Source organism: Littorina saxatilis, linkage group LG1, assembly GCF_037325665.1.
Source record: "Littorina saxatilis isolate snail1 linkage group LG1, US_GU_Lsax_2.0, whole genome shotgun sequence".
NCBI classification, from domain to species: Eukaryota; Metazoa; Mollusca; class Gastropoda; order Littorinimorpha; family Littorinidae; genus Littorina; species Littorina saxatilis.
Genome location: NC_090245.1, coordinates 11,816,869 through 11,832,390, shown reverse-complemented (window position 1 = coordinate 11,832,390; position 15,522 = coordinate 11,816,869). Strand labels below are relative to the sequence as shown.

Below are 15,522 nucleotides of genomic sequence, written 5' to 3'. Positions count from 1 at the left end.
GTGTGTGTGTGTGTGTGTGTGTGTGTGCGTGCATGAAATGCGAGTGTGTGTGTAGTGTGTGTACTTTAATAAAATAAAACTCACTCTGTACCTTGGTTAGAAAATAATTCATCACACATCACAAGAAAAGCCAGGGCGGGGATGTAGCTCAGTCGGTAGCGCGCTGGATTTGTATCCAGTTGGCCGCTGTCAGCGTGAGTTCGTCCCCACGTTCGGCGAGAGATTAATTTTTCAGAGTCAACTTTGTGTGCAGACTCTCCTCGGTGTCCGAACACCCCCGTGTGTACACGCAAGCACAAGACCAAGTGCGCACGAAAAAGATCCTGTAATCCATGTCAGAGTTCGGTGGGTTATAGAAACACGAAAATACCCAGCATGCTTCCTCCGAAAACGGCGTATGGCTGCCTAAATGGCGGGGTAAAAAACGGTCATACACGTAAAATTCCACTCGTGCAAAAAACACGAGTGTACATGGGAGTTTCAGCCCACGAACGCAGAAGAAGAAGAAAAAGAAGACAAGAAAAGCCAAAGCCCATTTTGGGTAGTAACTTTAACAGTTTATTAATAACCTGTAACCTGCACATTCTTTCTTTAACCATGGATTTGGGCACCAAACTGTTTTCAAATCTATTTTCCATACTATTCAGAGGAAGATAGAAAAAAAAGAGAAAGAGAGAGGGAGAGATGTCAAAGAGCCACTTTTTTGGTGGGTTTTTCCATACACAAACGAAAAAAATAAAAAAGACAGAAGCATTATATAGGCTAATACACCCCAAGATTGTCAGATCTAGAGGAAGCAAACAAAAACTGCACTGAATACAAAGGTTGCAGATACAAAAGCTAACACATACACACGCACAGACTCTGAAGTACATCTAATGGATGCTGCTGACACTTTTTCATCTCTTGATGAATATCAAATCTAGTGCATTTTTTCTGTACACAAACGCACTGATCATAAAAACGCGATGAACTGGCTTGTCCTATTTGGAATGCTTTTCAAACACTGTCATCAGCAAACACAAGTCTTCGTTTCTACACACATAATCTTTAAATGCAAGAAAGAGAAATTACGTTCTCATGCAATTCTAGAACCTTTTCACAGAAAAGACAATCTGGTCAGCGAACATGATCACTTCTCCAGAAGGAACTGTCGGTAGATTTTCTCATGAATCTTGTTTTCAAAATGTGGCACAAAGTTGACTTTCACAACTTTGGTAAAGCCTTCACTCTGTGCAGGGGGCTTGAACTTTAACCTGTGAGAAAGTGAATGTTTTACATACATTATGTCATGCTCTCAATGAGCTACAAGCTCTAAGAATGAACATACAATTTAAAATAGACAAACTTATTTTTTTGAGTTGTGCAAAAACACTGCAAAATGTTAAGTACTCCACCAAATATCTCTCTCTCACACACACACACACACATAAAGAACTCAGAACGTTATGACGAAAGGATAAAGGTTTTAGGCTTAGCCTAATCTTCCATCCTGTCCTTTGAACAAGTACAGATAATAAATATAAACGTGAGAGAGAGAGAGAGAGAGAGAGAGAGAGAGAGCACAGCACAAAAACAAAAACGCACACATTACAGAACGCACAGCAGAAAAGTGTATCCAAATAATTATTCCAAACTTATTCTCATGTATGATGTACTCACTTCGTGGAATTGAAGATCTGTTCGTTTATAGGTTTGTGGTCCTTGTTTGTGATCTCTCTGAACTGTAACAGGTGGAAAGGAATGCATGTCATGCTAGAAAATTCAAGACTAACGAGATCGGCTCAACAAAGGGAAGTAAGCGGTCTAAATGCATACGACATGTGTAATACTTACTTCCCTATGCTTAGGCAAAAAAAATAGAAGGTGTGGTTACGGTAACATAGCCAAAAAAATAGGGTAGGAAGGTAGGCAATCACTTTTTTTTCTAAACTTTTTTTTCTAATGTGTACAAATTAACCTACTTGACAGGGAAATAAGTGTGCGACTCTGGCGCTTTCGCTTTCATTGCGTTTTCTGCACTCGTTTTCTTTTTTTTTCTTTTTTTTTTTTGACAAATGTAATAAAAAGTTATAGGGTCGGCCCCTAAAAATAGGGTAGGTCGGGTCACCGTAACCACACCTATTTTTTTTTTAGGCCTTATCGGATCTCGAAACAGCGCTCTGCCTCATCTGTTAAAGATTCTCAAAAGTAAGGGCAAAAGTAAAGGGGTCGGAAAGCATTGAATTAAAACAAAATTGCCATGAAAGATCTCCATTCAACCCTAAATGTACATTTTTTAAAATTTTTTATGAGGATTAATACTTAGAACTTTGTGATCAGTGAACATTATAATTCAGAGGTTCCAGCGCATCAGGCTTTTTTCCTAGGGTTACTCTGGTCTACTTTAGTACATTTCATATCTGTTAAAATATCTAATCTTCAATACAACAGTGGAATCCGCCTCTGAAGACCCACAGATTTAAGACTTTCCCCATTCATGACTTTGCTTTTACATATTTTCTGTTCACAAGCGCTGTGAATTCACCTTCAATCTAAAATTCCCTCCTTTATAAGACCTGATATTTATAAATCAGTAGGCGCTTAGAACTATTTTAGGATTTGCGCCATATAAATACCCTTAATATTATTCAATTTTTAAATTTTTTGATTGTCTTAAAATAGGGTTCTTCTTAATCTATGCATTGCATTTAAGTCCTCAACCCGACTGTTCAAGCAAGTTTAACTCACTCTTTCGTTGTGTCTGCAGTTTGAGACAGAGAAGTCAAAGAAGAAACAGCGACATGGCTTCCCAGCTTTCTTAGCACACTCAATGTACCTGAAAAATACAAAAATAGTCATCCACTGGTATACATGTACTTCAAGCTAACCCTCAACCATGTACAATGACATTGTGTTATTCATTGATATGTATGTGGTTGCACTGTAAATAATGTTATGTTATTGTGTTTACCCCCAATGATTGTACATGCAGCGCTTTGAACAGGGTTTAACCCTGGATACACACGCTTTATAAATATTATGCATTATTATTATTATCATTAACAAAAGAGTCAGACTGCCAACATATGTTGTCTCATGTTATGACGTTAACATTAAAAACCTGCTGTTTATTAATTAGCTACATGAAAACACTCTGACTTAGTGAGGGGAACAAAAAGGCAGTCCTATTGTTATTCTTACAAAGAAGGCGAGAGTGGGGGGGGGGGGGGGGGGAGGGGGGTGGGTGTGTGTGTGCGGGTGAGAGGGGTGGGGGGTTGTGAGGGTGAGAGGGGGTGGGGTGCAGACCTTTTAATAACAAGAAGGGCAAAGCCCATACGACTCACATGCTTGACCTTGACCTTTACATGACCTTGACCTTCAGGGTCAAGGTCAAATAACTAAACCTAGCAATGACATCATACACTAAGAACTGCTTTACACATTTTTCCTACCGAAATACATGTGACCTTGAGTCATGCAACACAAAGCTGTTAATTCAAGACATAGGAAGAACAATGGTGCTTATTGGCTCTTTCTACCATGAGATATGGTCACTTTTAGTGGTTCACTACCTTATTTTGGTCACATTTCATAAGGGTCAAAGTGACCTTGACCTTGATCATATGTGACCAAATGTGTCTCATGATAAAAGCATAACATGTGCCCCACATAATTTTTAAGTTTGAAACAGTTATCTTCCATAGTTCAGGGTCAAGGTCACTTCAAAATATGTATACAATCCAACTTTGAAGAGCTCCTGTGACCTTGACCTTGAAGCAAGGTAAACCAAACTGGTATCAAAAGATGGGGCTTACTTTGCCCTATATATCATATATAGGTGAGGTATTCAATCTCAAAAACTTCAGAGAAAATGTGAAAAATAGCTGTTTTTTAGACAACATTTATGGCCCCTGCGACCTTGACCTTGAAGCAAGGTCAAGATGCTATGTATGTTTTTTGGGGCCTTGTCATCATACACCATCTTGCCAAATTTGGTACTGATAGACTGAATAGTGTCCAAGAAATATCCAACGTTAAAGTTTTCCGGACGGACGGACGGACGGACGGACGACTCGGGTGAGTACATAGACTCACTTTTGCTTCGCATGTGAGTCAAAAAGGGGTTCCATTGCAGTCACAGTCAGCATTGCCTATTCTGTAAGATCTACCTTTGTAAAACATTGTAAAAACCGTATCAATGACAGGGTGTCATGGCCACAAACATTAATGCTTAAATAAAATAATACAGTGTAAAACTCTGAAGACCTAAAGCACACCTTGCCCGTGATTCAGGATCTACGTTGGTGTTGTCAATGACGACGCTCTGTCCCGCTGCCAGCGCTTTGTGACACTCGCTAACACACTTCTGGGCCGTCTTCAGAGTGTCCTGAAAAAACACCATAACCTTCAACAACCGTTATTAATTATCTGCAAAAGTGCGTTAACCTCTTACCTGTCATTGCACTGGGACATGCCATGTCAGTGATTTGACCTATAGATGAGTGCTTTAACATTATCATGTGATCACAACAGAAACTACTTTTTGAGAGTGAGCGTCCTAAAAAAAAATCATAACCTTCAACAACAGTATTTTAATCTGAACAACAAAGTGACTGTGGTGAGATGAACAAAGTTAAAAAAACAAAAGATATCTGTACTCACCGATACAAGAACTGTCTTTTACTGTCTTGTGCTGTTCTTGTATCAGTGAGTACAGTTTTATTTTGTATTTTAACTGTATTTTAGTTATGTGCGAACGTGTGATATGTTGTCTGAGTGGTTTCACGTGAAAAAACATCATCATCTTCAGCAACCGTTATTAATGATATGCAAACGTGTGGTAAGCTCTGAACTGACATAGAACAGGAATATGCTGTGCCAGCAGTTTGACCTATGGGTGCTTAAAAATTATTATTCAATCACAACAGAAACTACTTCATGACTGTGTTCATTGAATGAGGGGTATACACCCAGCCCAAACAATGTTTATCCCAAAAAGTTGTACCAAAGTGACACTGGAAAGAAATATTTGTATGACAATTCACGTCGGTCATTGCTGCTAGTGTGATAAACAGCATTGCACATAGACATACACTATGCAGTTCAACGGGCTTCATTTCTGCTACTCTAGCTGCAGGCTATTTTTAGCACCCAGCCTTTCCCCACAGCAGAGATAGCACAGCAGCTGGCAGCTCTCTCAGTGCTATTCACTGAGAAGGCCAATCTCCCGGTATAGCGTGGGAGCAGTTGGGTATAGGCCCATTGCAGAAACTCAAGTTAACAACAGCATTTCTACTCGGCGCGCGCGGTATGAGAATCACGGGTCGTAACTCTCTGGAATTGGTCATCCGCCGCCATGTTGGATGCCTTGCACGATCTCTGACAGTGCTTGAGCGTTGGGTGGCGACTCGACAAAAGTGAAAATGACACGTTGTGTGGCCAAAAACTGCAGTCAGCAGGCACACTTTAGGATCCCTAAAGTTGTTTACCATCAGGGTGACAACTGGAAGGAAGTTACCGAGCGGAGAAGACGATTATAACTGGTTATTTTTTGCTGTGTGCAGTGCGCTAATCAACAATTGTCCATCGGTTGTGCTTTTAGAGTGAACACTGTGATAGGATGCTTTGAAAATTATACTTTGCAGTAGTTACCTGAGCTGCATTGTACCTCATTTGCCTGTCTTGAGAGCTTTATCTTGTGAATTTTGGTGCACTGTCTGCATGGTAATTTGAGATAAAGAATAAATAAATGAATATAATAATGTATTCTTGCTTTACTTTTTTTGTTGTGCTGTTGTGTTAAAAAGGCAGATCCCCTTTGGACTCATGCATGCACAGTTTTCTTCATTTTGTCTGCATACACAGTGAAATACGCAAAAAGAACAAGAGTGCAATGAAGAAAACTAACAAAGACGGCATCCAATATGGCGGCGCGAAGAGAGTATGAGCGGAGTTGTGCCCCTTAGGGCTAAAGCTAGCCGATCCATTTGATAACGTCACGCCGAGTAAGAAGAATATAACAGGCCACCGAGCTTAACAGTGTGCTGGCTGCAGCTTTGGTAGCCAAACTATTCCCTCTGCTCGGCTATTTTTAACTCACACTAAAACACAAGCTAGGAACAGCCGTGACTACCCCTCCAATAAAGACTTGACTTCGAGCACCTACATCAGACCTGGGAACTCGTATTTTGCACTTGGAGTTTTCTCAACCAAACATGGCGTATTTTCAGAAAAAAATGAATGTACTCCACACAACATTTGAACATCGATGATTCAAACATGCTTCGCACGCGTCCGTTGCACCGTTAATTAAGTTTACCAATACATTCAAAACAAATGCTTCTTTCAATGTTTCATGACAAAAGCTGTAATCATTGATCAAATGCGGAGTTATCCAGTTATTTTTAATCATTAATATAAACAGTGCCCTAGTAAATATACAGGAATGACAGGGATGCGCTTGTGAAGAAAAGTAGTCTAGGAATTTTTCTTGTCGTATTTTTTTTTCACCGACCGTATTTTCGACAATTAGACAAAATCGTAATGGTTGCCAGGTCTGCTACATACACAAGCCATTTTTTTTAAACAATCTCTATTGTTAAAAAAAAAAGGTCCCAGCAAAGCCTCACCTGATTTATGTACGCGTATCCCTTAGGAACAAGGTGAGTCTTTGCAAAGGTTGACTTGCCAGCTGTTGAAAGAGAAAAAATGCCTTGTCAATCAGATTACAGAGGTCAATCAGATTACAGAGGTCAATCAGATTACAGAGGTCAATCAGGTGTGCATGTTTGTGTTTTGGTGTATGCTTGTGCAATGTGTCTGTGAATGTATGTGTGTGTGTGAGAGAGAGAGAGAGAGAGAGAGAGAGAGAGAGAGAGAGAGAGAGAGAGAGAGAGAGAGAGAGAGAGATATATACAAGAAAGAGAGAGAGAGAGAGAACTGGTCTTAGCTGTATTAGTTTTAAGAAACTGTCAGCTGTTACAGTATGTGTGTGTGTTGTGTGTGTGTGTGTGTCTGTGCGTGTACGTACGTGCGTGCGTGCGTGTACGTACGTGCGAGTATGCATGGGTGCGTGCGTGCATGTGTATCTATGAAATCAAGCAACAAAACTTACATGCCTGGTAGCCAACTAGCACCGCGACCTGGGAAAAAATGATGATACAGAGCTTAGACAGTTAATAAGTATGAACACAGATTGTTTAGATACGGGTCACAAATTGTGCAATGATCACGAAAAAAGAAACACTTTCCCTTTTTAATCACTTGAGTTTCCCCACCACAGGTTTTAGTGCATACTTCACACTTGTCAGTATGCTAGCTTCTTTAGAATCAGATTACCGATGCATGAAAGATAGCCTAGAATACACACACGAGTTACGCAGATCAATTATGAGAAAGATGCACAACGGAAAAATTAACCCAATGCCTTGCAGAGCGCCAAACATCACCCCTTACACAATCCCTTTTCATGCTGCGAGACAACCCTGCTTGAGCAGATGAGAGCGAGCCTTGCTTCATTTGATCCTTCGGTTAAATTTCACGGAAACAGCATAGGTGACGCTATGATTCTATGTGGGAGGCAAAGAGTGACTTAACAGAAGCAAAATGGAACAAAGTAAATAGCACGGGAAGTCAGGGCGGGGATGTAGCTCAGTCGGTAGCGCGCTGGATTTGTATCCAGTTGGCCGCTGTCAGCGTGAGTTCGTCCCCACGTTCGGCGAGAGATTTATTTCTCAGAGTCAACTTTGTGTGCAGACTCTCCTCGGTGTCCGAACACCCCCCGTGTGTACACGCAAGCACAAGACCAAGTGCGCACGAAAAAGATCCTGTAATCCATGTCAGAGTTCGGTGGGCTATAGAAACACGAAAATACCCAGCATGCTTCCTCCGAAAACGGCGTATGGCTGCCTAAATGGCGGGGTAAAAAACGGTCATACACGTAATATTCCACTTGTGCAAAAAAAACCACACGAATGTACGTGGGAGTTTCAGCCCACGAACGCAGAAGAAGAAGCACGGGAAGTCGATTCACTGACCTCCTGTGTTGCACTAGGGACACTCTCACCCCCCTGAAGCAGCGGTGTATCTGTGCTGATTGCTCTCTGTGGAACGGAACACACAAAACAGGCATGAATAAGCATACCCCAAACTTTCAATCTGAATTAAATTTGCACTTTGTAAGTCATAAGTTAACCACGAGCCCTAGGTGTGCCACTGAATGTACATGCCTTTCAAACAAGGATGCATGTAGAGTATGAACAAAATTTCAAGACCATCACCACCATGTGACGATAATGACTCTTCCTTGATTCAAACTTGGATATTTTCCAGCATTGCGCATGCCGGACGCTAGTCAAATTTCTGGAATTGTGGTTTCAGGCATAGACACATGCACCATATAAATACATCACAGGGTCTATGAAAACGTGTACTACATTGGCAACTGACAGGTTTTTAGAATATATTGTCTCAGAAACATCATATGATTCTTAAATACTTAATCAGGCTTGAACAGGACCTCCACAATGTAGAATGAAAATTTTTAAAAAGCAGACACAGGATTTGAAGTTACATACAGAAGATATCTGATCACAGACGCTGCAAATAAAATGCAGTCAACCTCATGAAAACTGTCTTACAGGATCAAATTCCGGCAGCTTGAAGGGAGCGGGTTTGCGTCCCAGGAAGAACTCTTCTGGTGTGTGGAACTTGAGACCAGCGTTGATAGCAAACTGTAACAAGTAAAACAACAATGGGGGGAAAAAACAGTCCCACATCCCCATAATTCAGTTTTCTTTTTATAGAGGCCAAAGTGCCATACAATACAAGTACTCATCACTAATAAAATATTACAAATCTGCCACGTGACATGTCGCCTATTTAATGTAGAGAAAGCTAAGAAGCAACGACAGGAAGCGGCGGAAAACTTTCTGATGGAATAGAGTAGACCTCAAAATCCTGACATGGGTCAAGGCAAAATAATGACGAGTTACTGAACACATTGTGTCTTAAATTTAAAGGCTCTTACTTTTGTACCGCAAATTCAAATCAGTGTCAGAAGTTATTGTAGGATCCATGTGCAGTCAAGTATTACCCGGCACATACAAAAAAACATGCTAAAAGAGAAAAAAAATGTCATGCTTCCTCTGTTGGTAATGTTATTCTTTGCTATCTAAAACCTTGCTGTATACAAACACAGCATTTAGTCAGGAACTCAATATTTACCAGTCGATCACTGCAGGAGAAGTCTTTCTTCTTTTTGGGTTCCCAGTTTGCCTCCCTGCCAGCAGCATCTGAGTGAGGAAATTCAGAGAAAATGTCAAACACATTATGATGTAGTCAGGAACATAACATTTATCAGCCTATCACTGCAGGAGAGGTCTTTCTGCAGCATCTAAGTGAGGAACTTCAAAGGAAATGTAACGTTACCTTCAAATTAAAAACACACAACACAATTTTGATAAAATTGATGTTAATATTTGCATTTATGCTTGAGCATACACACACACACAAACTCTCTCTTTGTGGTTTTATAAACCATCAAAATCTAACATTGATTACAGGATCTTTTGCTTGGTATGTGCTCTTATGCTTGTGTATAAGGCACTAGCAGGTGTGCACAAATCACGGCTTATTCTATTACCCTCGTTAAATAAAAAATTGTCATTGTCACATAAGTGGACCTGGGAAATAAAACAAATCTCCACTCATGACCCACCAGATGCATCCGGGATTTGAACCCTAAAACTTCCAGATTTAAGGTCGACGTTCTTACGTTCAGGCTACTGTCATACAACATTAACAAAAGGTGCGAGGATTGAGAGGATAGCAGAATGCATATGACAGGGATTGGCTTGGGCGTCGGCCATCGGTCTTTTCCCATGTTAAATTCGGAAAAGACCGACACACATGGGTCTCAATCCATCAATTGACCGATAGACATGCATCAGTCAGTCAGCTCGTCTTATTTTTGGCAAAAATCATGATCAAAAGGACTCGCATAATTCTGTCCATCAAGTTGTGTTGATAACTTTTCTGTTTGTTATTGTGTCCTCAGACCTTTTCTTCCTCGTCATGTAAGACCATTGGAAAATAAACAAGAAAATGAAGATATGAATAGAATTTTCCTCTCATTTGTAAATTGTAAACAACTTTCAGAAGTTTCTCCTCACTGGCATAATGCACAATTGCAGCAGTCCCGTGGTGGAAGGAAAGGTTTTTTTCTTGACTGATTGGTTTGCAAAAATGACTGATTGATTCATGGCTGAGTCAGTCAATGGACCTCAAGTGGACAAAACCCAAGCCCATCCCTGATATGAATAGGAAACTTACCACCAACATAGAAACTATCACCCACGCTTACAGGGATGCCGTCATTCCACTGAAACGTAACAGAAATCACAAACAATGCATTGCGTTCAATTTCAAGTTTTATAAGCATACATTTAAAGTTAGAACGCTGACCTGAACACATAAGATTGTTAACAAAAGACTAGTACTGCAAAATAATGTATTATCCGCCTTCAAAACAACTGATTAAATTCAAATACTATTCAAGCAATGATACTCCTAAATGGCTTCAAAGATTTCTTCTGTGAAATGCTACACAGCCAATGAATGCACTGTTTTACTGTGAATAAATTCTTACAGGGAAAAATGTATTCATTCTGTAGCATTGTCTTTCTTCACTTTCAATGAGCATCACAAATGGCATTTTTGTTTTTCGTATTGCACTCGAACAGCATTATTCAATGAAAACATTTCTTGCAAAGAAGAGGATCCGCACGATTCAGTCCAGTTGAAAAGATTCCAGTGTACAGGAATGCATGTGCTTTTCCTTCCCCTGTAACCACCATCTGATTTTTTTTTAAAGGCACAGAGCAGCTCACAGCCTTCGTTTTGCGTTTTTGTTGCAGCTGAGTGCATTTACAGTTCAAAAATCCTCCTATGGTAGTAAAACAAATCCAAAACTACCCAATGACAACATCTGTGAAGCTCGACAGTTTCTTGTTCACGCGAGTGCATAAATTAACCTAGTTATTGCGTGGTGTTTGGTCGGAGTTTGATTCAACTGAGTGATTCCGGCCTCCATTTTGTTTTACACAAACTCATGATGACGTCTGACATAGCTTGCTAGTGACGTGTCTTTTTGTGCATGATGTGGTGATCTACCTGATCTAAATTTAGATCCAAAAATAGGTCAAGACCAGCCGGGTCCGAGTACCAAATTAATTCGTAAAAAAATTGCAGTTCTTGACTCTTTGGGTGCAAGTCAATGAAACTTGGTAGTTCTTCTAACGGATAGCTGCCTGAGGTATGACTAAGAGCCCCAGGGGCTCCGTGCACCTGGATTTGACAAGTTCAGTACCTTTAAAGTACAGTCCTTCCCATGGGAACATGTTTGCCTCACCATCTCCGATATGGCCAGGGCTATGGGATAAGATGGCCCTCCACTCAGACACATACTGAACATCAACATCCTGACTGATATGGCCAGGGCTATGGGATAAGATGGCCCTCCACTCAGACACATACTGAACATCAACATCCTGACTACTTCCTGTGCAGAGTGAGATGATTTCACACCAGTCCAAAAGGAAATAAATTCATCAAAAACATTCCTAGTCTCCACAGAAAGCAGCCAGGCAGTCAATTTTTGGCATGTGTCCAGCTAGTTTTTGTTGTTGTTTTGTTTGCTTAACGCCCAGTCGACCACGAAGGGCCATATCAGGGCGGTGCTGCTTTGACATATAACGTGCGCCACACACAAGACAGAAGTCGCAGCACAGGCTTCATGTCTCACCCAGTCACATTATTCTGACACCAGTCCTAGCACTAACCCCATAATGCCAGACGCCAGGCGGAGCAGCCACTAGATTGCCAATTTTAAAGTCTTAGGTATGACCCGGCCGGGGTTCGAACCCACGACCTCCCGATCACGGGGCGGACGCCTTACCACTAGGCCAACCGTGCCGGTGTCCAGCTAGGTGGAGGGATAAATGTAGTAGAGGGATAAATGTAGTAGAGGGATAAATGTAGTAGAGGGATAAATGTAGTCTCATTCCATGTAAAAGCCTGTCTGGGACAGTAAGCTGAATTGTTTTCACGGGTAGGACTGCCCCTTTAACACTATAACAGACCTGTGTAAAACTCACATGCTTCTTGAGGACCTGCCACATGCCGAGAGCAGGCTTACGGAAAGACCCCCCGCTGGTGGAGATGAAGATCTGCACGGGGATCTGGAGCTTGCTCACCACCTTCTCAAACTTCCCCTTCAGATCATCCAGCTTGATCTTCCCACGACCCACGCCAAGCTGCAGTTCACAGAACAAGAGCACATGTTTGTTTTTTCAGTTTAAAAAAAACTCAAACATTTTAACATGACAACAAACGCTAAAGAAGAAGGAGAAGAATGTATCTCAATCTACAGCAGTACCTGCGATGTGCGGACCCTCCAATGAGAGGACACCTTCATTTAAAGGACACCTTCTCCTGTCCCTTTTTATATTATCTCTACCAGAGTATACCTGTCATGAAAGGACACCTGCAATCTAGGGACACTTTTGGCTGGTCCCAAGGGTGTCCTTTCATCGCAGGTACCACTGTATTACAACCTGCAAGTACATGTTATTGTTGAATTTTGTAAAAAAGAAACAGTAATCCCGTCTTAACTACAGATGCACACAATGCCCTCACGCATGAACACAAATGACATCTAATACAGAGATTATCTTGAAAAGTTGCTGGCATACATTGTGCTTAAAACATTTCTCCTGAAATAACATCTCTTTCATTGCACTTCTTTTTTTTCTTCTTCTTTCTCTCTCAGAGAAACGGCTGAAAGAAAGTCAAGCTGACCTGGTTCGTGAAGAAGACAATCTTGAAGCCAGCGGCAAGCAGGTGTTTCAGTTTGCCAAAGATCTCTGGTGTCAAAATCCTGAAAAAAAAGATCACATGTAACAAATGTGTATATGAGTTTATTGTCCTCAGAGTCTCAAGTCCTTAAAAGTGTAGACTGGCTTGCCAGTTACTATGGAAACGTACTGCTACATAGTTGACTCATCCCATCTAAAAAATATTAAAACAAACTTTGACATGGAGTAAGCGGGGAGCAGCGAGAAAGACAGGCATATGGAGAAGGAAAGGGAAGCTAACTTATTACGACTTCATAATGTGTGGAAAGGGAACACACATCAAACAAAGCTGCCACACCTCCCCTTTTCCGACAGATTTAAGCATAACTCATTCCATACTCACTTCCAGTCAGTCATGTCCTTGGGAAACACGCGCCCTGACTGTGTGGTAATGATTGTACCATCAATGTCGAACCCAGCAATCTGCAAAACACAGTTAGAAGACATCAGTTGCTAAGTGCTGTCTGCTTGAACATTGAAAGAAAAAGAAAAAGAGTACATGTGGACATCTACGGCACTGGGGACATGTGCTTGCATTTCCATGATAGTTTGGGTATCTATTTAAAACAACAATAAAAATATGAAAAAATATGCTCTTCTGTTGTTGTCTTTTCAATACAATAACTATTAAAAGATATGATCATCGAATTATAAAGTCAGAGTTTAATTTCTATCCTGGTGCAAAATAGTGCGGGTGACGGTTAATTTCCATGTCTCACTATATATTGGCCATTTGGGGTGTCATTATTGTACACTGTCAGATATAGTATAGCAGTGTCAAAATCACATCACTTTCACACACAATGACCATTTTTTATATTGATACACAGACCGCAACATCCAGTGAAATTTAACAAACTATCTCCATTTCAAACCACGCAATAAAAAAAGCAAATTCACATAAAAATCTCAATTCTCATGCCCGCAAAATGACAAAAACAAGTAACCTTTTCACTGGCAATAACTCCCTTTGAAGTAAAAATGCACAGCTTCTCCTCTTCTGAGTACTTCCAGATTGCCTCAGGTGCTGGCTTGGCATTTCTGTGTGCCTTGCTCTTGGTGCTGGAGTCGGTCAAAGATTTTCTTTTCTCGGATGTCTCTGACTTTGCCACACTTTTCTCAGCTGCTACGTCACTAATTTTTTCTGTTTTAGCTTTCTTTTTCAGCTGTGCAAGTTTCTCTGACACGTCCTTCATGTGCTCATCTTCATCGGATGAATCAAGGGTTTGCTTTTTGTTCCTTTTACCTTTTGAGTCTGAAGTGCCGTTTTTGTCTCCTTTACCCTGACTTCTTGTTTCACTTTCTGTTCGTTTAGGTGTGCTGTGACTGTCTCTTCTTCCCTTACTGGAACCGTCGCCCTTTCCTTTCTCACGAGAAGTTTCTCTGTCTTTTCCACGTTCCTTTTTTTGTTTGTGGGACATGCTACCATTTTCATCTTCAACCGACTTTTGGGGGGTTGAGAAGAAATCTGTCACCTTTTTGTTGGAGGTCTTTTCATCATCGCTGGGTTTTTTCTTTACGCTTGCACCATTTTCTTCTTGAGCTTTTTTCTTGGATTCCTTTTGATCAGAAAGTTCCATGTCACCTTTTACACGTTTCTTTTTCTTTGCTGAGGAGCTCCCTTTGTCTGCCCCATTCACAGCATCAGAGGGTCTTTTCACTCCTTTTTTTCTGCCGTCTTCGCTCGCGGATACTGTGCTCACCTGCACTTCTTCTGCTGGATTGTTCTCACCCATGAAGACCACCTTGTGGGGGAACTCTCCTTTGAGGATAAAGACCGTAGAGCCAGGGGAAACGGTGACTGTTTTACCACGCTCAAGGTCACGGCCATCAACAGCAGAAGTGTTTGCTCCCAGCTGCGTCACTTTTATTTCACCCTTTTTCCAGCTGACCTGCACCTCCACTAAAACAGACATGATGTTACTGTTAGCTGATATTGATAAGGTAGATCTGTATTTTTTTAGTTTCCTTTCAATTTCATGTACCCATTTTGGTGAAAAAAGCAACATATATACATCAACACAATACTAAAATGCAAAAAAAACAACAACATATGTTAAGAGGTTTAAATAAAGAATTAGATACACATTGATAGGCTTCCATTTAAAACTTCCAGGTTATAATGGTCGATTGACGCCCGACCAAAGCTTCATTGAAGCCCGATGCCGATGGAGGCTCCGTAATCGACGACTCGTCGGTTGCCGAGCCACTCCGTATGAATAAAGAAAACACAAACATTCGGACATATGTGACTACATGTTCAACCACTCGCGCGTGCGGTCATCCATTCACCTTGCAGGCGTGAACATCTCGGACTAGTTATCTGTGTCTGCGGAGAACGACCAAGACGGACTGGTGTGTTGTCTGGGAGAGGAATCGGATCGTGAAGCCGCTGCAGACATTCCAACACCCAGCCTTTCATGCTGGACAGCAGACGACTATAGCCGAAATTCACTTTAACTGATGGAGGGTTTAATTTCTTCAAGAAAAGTTGTCTGATCCCAAAAAACGCTGCTTGCATTTAATCTCATTCAGTGTCTTCCACTCCAGACATCGCGCGTGGCGGATATGACGATTATAATTCTTATTTGGTTCGTTGTCAATTGGCTAAATTCTTATTTAAGTC

General features: G+C 41.1%; 1 protein-coding gene across 1 annotated transcript; it reads right to left on the bottom strand.

Annotated features, from left to right (window-relative positions):
* Positions 1–535: 535 nt before the first annotated feature.
* On the bottom strand, positions 536–15,461 carry LOC138962076 (bifunctional polynucleotide phosphatase/kinase-like). The gene is made up of 15 exons (XM_070333789.1): positions 15,189–15,461; positions 13,844–14,799; positions 13,240–13,319; positions 12,841–12,919; positions 12,138–12,296; positions 10,315–10,363; positions 9,208–9,275; positions 8,622–8,714; positions 8,019–8,084; positions 7,097–7,124; positions 6,612–6,673; positions 4,260–4,369; positions 2,731–2,818; positions 1,663–1,724; positions 536–1,256 (listed from the first exon to the last, which is right to left on the bottom strand). Exons 1-15 carry the CDS (start codon positions 15,415–15,417, stop codon positions 1,133–1,135), a joined length of 2,253 nt encoding a protein of 750 aa, XP_070189890.1. The 5' UTR covers positions 15,418–15,461; the 3' UTR covers positions 536–1,132.
* Positions 15,462–15,522: the final 61 nt, after the last annotated feature.

What these genes read in the sequence shown, in the direction of transcription:
- LOC138962076 (XM_070333789.1), bottom strand. Translation starts at nt 15,417, where the DNA reads ATGCAAGCAGCGTTTTTTGGGATCAGACAACTTTTCTTGAAGAAATTA. An exon ending in GCTAGTTGGCTACCAGGCAT is followed by an intron (nt 6,674 to 7,096) that starts GTAAGTTTTGTT and finishes CTCTTTCAACAG; the next exon opens with CTGGCAAGTCAACCTTTGCA. An exon ending in GATACGCGTACATAAATCAG is followed by an intron (nt 4,370 to 6,611) that starts GTGAGGCTTTGC and finishes GTGTTTTTTCAG; the next exon opens with GACACTCTGAAGACGGCCCA.